General features: G+C 35.5%; 1 protein-coding gene across 1 annotated transcript; it reads right to left on the minus strand.

The window, feature by feature from the left end:
• Nucleotides 1-653: 653 nt before the first annotated feature.
• Nucleotides 654-8,955, minus strand: ADIG (adipogenin). The gene is made up of 3 exons (XM_087720827.1): nucleotides 7,267-8,955; nucleotides 1,957-2,246; nucleotides 654-864 (listed from the first exon to the last, which is right to left on the minus strand). Exons 1-3 carry the CDS (start codon nucleotides 7,391-7,393, stop codon nucleotides 844-846), a joined length of 438 nt encoding a protein of 145 aa, XP_087576953.1. The 5' UTR covers nucleotides 7,394-8,955; the 3' UTR covers nucleotides 654-843.
• Between the last annotated feature and the right edge of the window lie 453 nt (nucleotides 8,956-9,408).

A 9,408-nucleotide genomic window follows, 5' to 3' on the forward strand; every position in this document is an offset into this window, starting at 1 on the left:
GATACATGGCTTATTTCCTGAATTCTGTTAATAGTTTATTGAAATACTGTTGCCCTAAAATAGTCCTAGAAAGGATATCAAGGCATTTGGATAAAATGAGATCCTTTATATCAGTTGAATATTCTTGGTTATAACAAAAAGCAAAAGGGAAAAATCAATTTATAACCACTTAGAATGTAAGAAATGTATTTCAAAAGGAGTAACTGTAACCCAGCAATCTCAGCAAATTTGTTCAATGGTATTTGATGCTGGGAGTTATAGCTTAGCAATGACCAGCATTTCATCTGTTTTTAGTCTAAGAGGCATTACCCGTATAAGTAATTATCTATGATTAACTTTCACCTTTACCTTTTAAAAACATTTTTGCATTTACGTTGTAATAGTAATTGTTTGTTTTAAATGTTGTCCCAGGATAGCATTTTTTGTATTATCTAAGATAGCAGAATTGTTAAGCTGACACATATACAGGAATTCTTTGGTTTTTATATTCAAAAAGTATTCAAGAATAATGCCCTAGTTCAAGAACAAGGAAACACTTTAATGTTTTGATTTTTGTACAGAAAATCTAAACGATAAAGCAAAAAATTAGCACACCTGAAATTAGCAACAGGACAAACTAAAGAATTGCTACACATCCATCTTTCTTTGGTGGAACAGCTGTATTTTAATTATCCCCATAGATGTCATTAGCCCCTCTCTTCCTTGCAAGAGATGACAGATACCAATTTCTTTTTTCAAGGAAACCATGCTTTCAACAGGCTTTTCCTTCAACCATATAAGGAACTTTAAATATCAGCAACCAGAGATGAAGAGTGCAGCTGCATCCGCAGAACGTTGAAAATCTCAAGCAACTAGTGAAGAAGTCTATAAGAGAGAGAGAATTCAGAAGTTAAATAAAAAATCAAGTTAAGAAACATTTACAATTTTTTCTCCCGTTGATATTACTAGCAATTAAGCCAGTTCAGTGAAGACTGTTATTACACAGATAAATCATGGTATACAAACATCTATGTAAACATTTCTATTCACATACTATACTAAGCTATAATGTTTGGTAGTTCTCTTATAGCATGTTATGAGAACCTGGGCAATTGACTTAGTTAACACACCATGACTAAGCTAAGGAACAGGCAATATGCACAGAGTTCCCCAGTATGCCATCTGTAGCTCTCAAGGGTATGTGATCACACCAACAATATCTTGGTAAAAGGAGATTTCAGAATGGTAGCAATAGTAGCAATAGTAGCAATAGCCTCCTTGTCTTAACTCCTCCCCGCCTTCAAAGGACTCAAAAGGATCTCTCCAAAAAATTGAGAGGCTGAAATGGGTCCCAGTTTCTCAGATGTTGGTCATGTCTGGTTGTGGGGAATGTGTAAACCAGCACTAAACTTTTATCCCCTTTGAAATGAATTATGGCACAGATGTAATTACTGATTCTTGCAATAACTATAGAAATGACAAACCTTGAAAAATAGTTTTTCTTAAATCCAGCCGAAGCCAAAAACAGCTAAAAAAAACTGCAAAAAAATATAATATTAAGAGCCATGGGCATGCACTTATTTTAAAAATGGCAACCATGCATGCTCTGGGTTATATGGTGAGATTATAATCTCTTTAGACAACATTGACCTCCAAGTTCTAAGAACTAAATAGTGACCTGAACTATTTGCTGAATGTGAGCCAATAAGTCTGAGCCAAGCTATAATGGGTGGGTGAAAGGAAATGTAAGTCATTTATGTATAGAATGCAAGTCAGGAGAGAAAAACAAACACCCAGGGCTCTAATTTTTCCAACCTAGGTAAAAAGAACTGAGGACTGCTCTTCCTTACTTTGTTCAGGGACTTTTCATGTAGCCCAACTTTAATGGCACATATGAGCAAGATCCCTTTCTTCTACCAACCTAGTAAAGATAGGATCATTATTACTCATATACTACAGGTAGGTCATTTTACTTACCAGAGATGTATTGTACATCGAATTCTTCTCAGAACAAAACTGTTTGCCACATTGGTTTAGTTGGTGTGAAATAGAGGCAGACAGGCTTTTCTCTGTTTCTTTTGAACTCGAGTGAGCAGGCCTGGAGCCCAATTTTTCCACCAATGGAGTCATCTTTAGATCAAATTTTAAGGCTTTTCGGTACTTGCTTCGGTTATTTCCACTGGATTCATGTTCGAATTTGAGGTCAGTGTTCCCATCAGGGTCATCACAGGGTGGCATCTTTATTTCTTTAGTAATGGGAACTTCAGCTAAAATATAAATATCAGGATTTTATATCAATGCAAGGAGGAAAAAACAAGCTAGAAAGACCTTTTCGTTAGATACAGAAGGTGTTACAGCTAAACAAGATTTTATACATACAGTACATTTTATAGATTTTTTAAAATGCATAACATGGATATCCAAAGGGAACAATTGTTATTTCATCAAAGATGGAAATCAAAAACTACATTAGATTCCTGATCTGTTTCCTAATGCATGAAATCTTTCTTGCTCCAATAATGAAAAGCAATTTTCTATAATTGTTTTCAGCATGATTAACATTTGAGTTTAATAACAGTGAAAAATCAGAGCAAACATTTCGTGAAGAAAGCAGCTTCATATTACTGAATATTGGATAGGGATTGCTAATTATGATTTTGATGTTTTGAAGAGAGTTATTTACACATGCTGAGAAGGGCAATCAAGGCATTCGCCATTATTCAAGAGGAAATGCTGCTGACTTACCTGTTCATAAAGTCATTCAAAATGCTTTATAGATAGATTTGTGCATAAGAACAACCCATGTGTATATTTTGTATGACACCAATTGAATCCAGGATACTAGTTTCCTTATGTGGAAAATTAGCAGCCATATGTTGTAAAAAAAAATGCATTTGATTACACAGACCAATCATAGTTCTGGAATTGTGGAATAACACATTCCAAACTTCACACTTTGCAAAAACGAGTTTTATTCTGATAGCAGCATATGCATTTCCAAGCGATAATATAGTGGAATGATTACTTCATATCATCAAATAAACCAGTATATTTCTAGGACATAAAATTGACATTTTACTGACACAGGTTTTATTTTCACAAATAAATAACTCAAGGTAGTGAACATATCTATTACTCCTATTTTCCCACAACTATCCTGTGAAGTGAGCTGGACTGAGTATGACTGACAGAAAGTCACTGAGCTGGCTTTCATGCCTATGACTTGGACTAGAACTCACTCTCCTGGTTTCCAGCCTAGTGTTTTAACCAGTTAACTAAAATGGCTTGTAACTAAGTTAGAAATATGCTTCCACTGACTGTTTGGGTAGAAAAGTACAATTTTAGTAGCTTTTGTTCTAGAACAATTAGCCATGGGAGCCCAAGAGGCTTTGCTTTTAACTTCAAGAAATCTGCATGAACAGGTCTACCAAATGGTGAATCTGTCAATCTACAATATGGGAGGAACTTTGGTTGCCTTTGGACACAGCCTAAAAGCACAACACCCTTCTATTCAATCAGTTTAACAAACTGCGACCATCCAAGATCTTTTTCCTTGTGTGAAAAATCTAAAGTTAAAAAACACCAACTAAATTAAACCTAGTTAAAAGCTAATACATCATGCCTATGTACCTCCTATTCCCTTGACATGACCAGTCTTGGACACAAACTTGTACACACAATCATAACCAGCTGCATAACACCTGGCTATCCTTATCTTCCTTAAACAATCAGAACTTCCTCCAGCTGTCCAACCAAAATGAGCTAATAACAGCAACTAGCTGCCCCTTTTTTCTTGTAGAGAATTCTTTTCATAACAAGGAACCAGCTTTAAAATATTAACTGCTATATATAGAGATCACAAAAGTTTAAATAAAAAGTGGGGGTGTAAAAAAATAAAATGAAATCTTGCACACAAAAACCACTTACTCTGAAGCCTCAGAGGAAACACTGCAAATATTGCCTTCACATTTTCACAGTATTTCCTCTGAAACATGTTACTCAAAAGTTACTCATCTCAGCCTCCAAAGACTTGTGGAAGCCCCTGTAGTATTGTAGAAAGTCAGCACTCAACCCTTTCCTAGAAGAATGAAATATTTTGAGAAATATTAAGAAGGCAGAATATTATATTTCCCTGGATGAGAAATAGAGAAAAGGGCTCTTGGAAAGCAGCTCCCACCTTTCTTAATAGCTTTCAACAGATATCAGCATTTAAGAGATAGAGATAGCTAGCTCTATTCATAAGCAAATACCCTCACCCAAGATCCAAAAAAGATAGGATTAGCCCTCAGCCACAATAGGAATTGCCCAAAGCCCCTTCATTGTATCATCTCAGTTGCACCACCCCCAGAAGTTCAAATTTCAAACTTCAATTTAGTTCAGACAAACTCTAGGATTTGTACATAACCCCATCGGAGGCTCACAACAGCCAACAGAATACACATTCTTAAACAGGAACAGGAAGTTCAAGTGCAAAGCCCAAGAGAAGGTATAGAAAAATCCCATTCTCAACTCCATGTGGTCAGCTGCCCAAAACTACCCATGTGCTTCTGCTTCATCAACAAATGGATCCTTTTTCCAATCGGCCTCCATTTTGTCTCCAGTGTCTTTCTCCTAGCTTGGAACTGAACCAGATGGGTAGTTCTTCCAAAAGTATCATCAGGATACAGGGAATGCCATTGACCTTATTTCAATGCAGCATCCAAGTGGTGGAGAGGTTTGAGTCAGTCTTGATAAGTTCTGCTTAAATGATCTCGTACATAATAAATAAGAAAAGTAAATATTTTGGAGAGGAAGAGCCAATGTCACGATGGTATGGTTGTGCAGTCTCAATGCTCTGGGACCACAGCCAACACTTTTGCCACTGGGTGGTGCAAATGGACCTAAACTGTCCCGAAAAGACGGTGAACAGGAAGAATACATCTTGCTGATCTCAGGGATACCGCAAAATAGTTTAAAGTACGTTTAAACAATTATAGTCAAATAAAAATGGAGGTATAAGGGTAACGTTGAAATATCTGAGTTAAAATACTTAAGCTAATATGAATTATGCTTTTTTTAAAAAAAACACAAAACAGAAAAAAAAACCATCATCACATACAGCATGTCGTTTGGTTACAGGTGTTTTAACATTTATCATTCTTATACATTTATTATTTCATTTAATAGGTCATAATATACAGTTTGGGTTGCTTTGTTTACCATCCCTTCCTCCTGTTATAACACCACCTTATTTTCCCTTTCTTTTCTCCCTCCCTCCCTTCTCTACTTTCTTCGTTCCTCCTCTCCTTTCCCTTCCTTCTTCCTGTACCTTTCTCCTACTCTTGCTCTTCCTCTTCCCCTTCCTACCCTCTTTCCTCCTCTTTCTCTCCTTTCCATCCTCCTCTCCTTACCTCTTTCTTTCCACCCTCTCTCCCTTCTCTACTTTCTTCCTTCTTCCTCTCCTTCCCCTTCCTTCTTCCCTTACCTCCCCTTTGCTCCTGCTCTTCCTCTTTCCCTTCCTATCCTCTTTTCTCCCTTCCATCCTCCTTTCCTTTCCCTTTCCTTTCTCTCTCCCTCCCTTCTCTACTTTCCTCCTTCCTCCTCTCCTTCCCCTTCCTTCTTCCCGTACCTTTCTCCTACTCCTGCTCTTCCTCTTCCCCTTTCTACCCTCTCTCCTCCTCTTTCTCTCCTTTCCGTCCTCCTCTCCTTACCTCTTTCTTCCTTCCGCCATCTTCCTCCTCTCTCCCTTTCTTTTTCTATTGTTGTTGGTGTATCTATTTTAAATCTCAGTTTATGTTTCCTTGGGATGGTATTTCTACCAACCCAAACATAATTTAATATCATTTCTTATTCCCTTACCTGTGCTAATCTATCCTAACTATATTTCCCCCCACACACACACTTTGTATGTCTCTGTTATATATAAATACTTATATATTTAATACACACAATAAAAAAGACACAAAAAAAGAAAAAAAAAGAAAAAAGAAAAAAAAACATCATCACATACAGCATGTTGTTTGGTTACAGATGTTTTAACATCCATATTCTCGAATAATATTTACCAACTCAGACTTTTCATCTAGTATAACTAAATACCTCACTTTCATTCTACAATATATATTCAGTTACCATTAATATTATTTTTTCCCAGAAAATATGCTTATATTCATTATTATCCTTGTACGTCATACTTTCAAATAGAGGTCTTATTCCTTCATTTTTCAACAAAATATTCTAAATAGTCACTACATATATATACCAATTTTCAATTATTCCCCTATTTAAATTATTTATCAACAACAGGATATCATTATAGTACGTTCTTAACATTATACATTATATCACCAGTCCTCTGTTAAGTGGACATAAAATCATTATTATCCTTATCCTTTTTAAAGCAAAAAGTTCTAGAATATTCAATTCATAGATATATTAATTTTTCATTGTATCATTGTTAATTTATTTCACAGCATAATTGTGTTACCATTTAACTTCTTCAATTAAAGCATAAGTAAATCATTTTTCATTTCCAAGTTTTTTCCCCTAGCCACTGATAAAACAAGTCCGATATCTTATAAAATTTCTCGTCCTCTTGTTCTCTAATTTCAAGTGTCAATTTATTCATTTCAGCACAGTCCATTATTTTTCGGATAACTTCTTCCTGTTTTGGTATTGTTTCATTTTTCCAGTTTTTTGCAAATACGATTCTGGCTGCTGCTAACACATTTACAATCAGATATTTTAAGTCTTTGGTATAGATTTCTGGTATGATCCCCAATAAAAAGACCTCTGGTTTAAAGTCTATTTGTTTGTGTGTCATTTTCTCCAGCCACATGTGGATTTTAGTCCAGTATCTTTTAGCTTCAATGCAAGTCCACCACATGTGGTAATATGAGCCCGGTATCTGATGACATAGCTAATATGAATTATGCTTGATGACTGTGGTAGAGATGCATGAAAGTCTTTTGTAACCAACTGATACACTTTCTACAATATATAAAGAAGGAAGATTTTATGTGTTGTGTTTGTTTTGAAAATAAAAAATAAAATTCATCAAAAAAAAAGTAAATATTTTGAAATTTATCTACATCTCAATTTTTAAGTGAAGCAATTTTTGAATAGGCATATAATGTAATGCTAATTTTTCAGCCTTGCTAATATTTTGGATATCATGGGATATAAATAGCAGTTTATAATATCCACCCCCATCTTGGCACTTCCTAGATATCTTGTGCTACAACCCATGCAATTCCTACAAGTCACATTAAATGAAAACTGTAAAAATTGTAGTGCAATATGGCTTACCTTCATTAAGTAGATGTTGAAACCAAAAAATCAGTAAGATCAATAGTATCCCAAAAGGCAAACAAAACCAGAAAAAGAAAAAAGGAAATGTTAAATCACTAATTAAAGGAACTAGAGGATACTTCATTTTTGGTTCAAAATCCAGACGAACTCAAGGTGACATAACTTACTAAGTTTTTACTGTGTGACACTAAATACCTTTTATGTAACTACCTCTTTTACTACATCATTTCTTGAATCACAAAGCACCTATGCTATCATTCCAACACAGCTGATATTTAAAAACCCTTTAAGCCTATTAAGAGAGGAATGTTACAGATTAACTGATAATTCGAGAAACTGCAGTACACTTTATATCTTGTACTTCGAAACAGAAAAATAAAGATAAGCAATACTTCTGCTATAAAAACATTTTTATAGAACTATTCCATTTAAATATAAAGATTTTAAAAAACCTGCTTAAGCAGCTGAGGTATGTAACAGCATAATCTCTTGCAGGATTTTCCAATAGCTGGATTTATTTATTTTTAAAATACTAATCCAAGGTTAACTGAACCATGGTTTACTGAATTTTACCAACTGCCTGAGTTTCACAAAATTCATAAATAAAGAAGATTCTTTAGAAAAATAGCACTGTGTCACAAATCAGCCAACCAATATTAGGCCATGCTGTTCTAAGAATTCAACTGCTATCAACAGAGTGAACTCCCACAAAAATTCTGTAGAATTTCAAACAACACCCATTATAACTTTGCATAGTGTGAACCAAGTCACTATATCAAAGTTGGACAACCTGGAAACTGAGAGTTTATTCTCAGTTTGAAGTGGTAAATACCTGAAATTGTAGTGCATGTTCTAAAATAGGCCTATGAGTCTCCACTTAGAAATCATTCCACCCACAAGTGTAATGTGGCAGCATGTGTAAGAGGAATAAGCCCTGAGGAACCCTATCCTGGAGTAACTCCAGGCATGATCACTCTTCCCTCCCACCTGTGATGACTGGAACTACATGCTCAAGAAAGTCACTGCAAAACCGTTCCTCCAAGTGCCAATGTTTGCAGGCAGTCCAGAAAGATGATTATGGGTACTATGCTGTACCAAGTACTGAGAGATTTAAGAGGACCAAGACTAGCACTTCCCCTTTCAGGTCTCACCAAAAGTCATCCATCAAAGCAAGCAATGCCATTTTAATCCTACGCTCATGATGCTCAACTGTAGAAAATCCAGAAAATGGTTTCTCTAAAATCCTGGGTAGCTAAATCTCCAAAACAATCCCTATAAATGAAATTTAGAGATTAGGTGATAGTTGCCTAAAATGGCTGGCCAAAAGATGTCTTCTGAAGATAATTATAAATTAAACCATTCTCACTTTCAAGATGGCCATCGTTAGCCATTATTCATCATTATTCATCTCCAGAAATGCAGCTTCACTCCTTCTTAGTAAGGGAACTCAGTACGTTCCCTCTCAGCCCTACTGAAAGAAGAGTTACATTAACATATATTTATTTAAAGTACAAATGAACTTTGAATCTCCCTAGAGCTATAAAACCTCTTAATATTGTTCTTCAGTCTTCCCTAACCAGTTAGGCTTCGAACATGCAGAACTACAAGTCCCAAAAACACCAGCTTATACAAGTTTACTCTCTAATCAAAAACATCCTATTTCCAAGATTAAATTGGGGGAGGATATTATATTTTATTCAACGTTTCTCTAGTTCAGGTTCTCGAATGTTATACGTTTATATATGCAGTTCGAAATTCCATTATTTCAATAAAGAGAAGTTTTTGGATGTATTTTTATGTACACTGAGAGCATATGCACCAAAGACAAATTCCTTGTGTGTCCAATCACACTTGCCCAATAAAGAATTCTATTCTATTCTATTCTATTCTATTCTATTCTATTCTATTCTATTCTATTCTATTCTAAAGCATTTTTTCTTAACCTCAGGAACTTTAACATGCTAGTTGGGGGAATTCTGGGAATTGAAGTCAAAACATCTTAAAGCTTGGGGTAGAGAAACTCTCTTCTAAGGAAGAAGCGGAGCCGGCAATGCGCGCGGGTTTAACACTAGTCTCCATGGTGATTCGTCTCGGGGACGGAACACTCCTTTAGAAGCCTTTGTTTCGAGTCGGAGAAAA

This window comes from Thamnophis sirtalis, unplaced genomic scaffold, assembly GCF_051295495.1.
Source record: "Thamnophis sirtalis isolate CommonGarterSnake01/CBP01778 unplaced genomic scaffold, rThaSir2_p1.2 scaffold_7, whole genome shotgun sequence".
Classification (NCBI taxonomy): domain Eukaryota; kingdom Metazoa; phylum Chordata; class Lepidosauria; order Squamata; family Natricidae; genus Thamnophis; species Thamnophis sirtalis.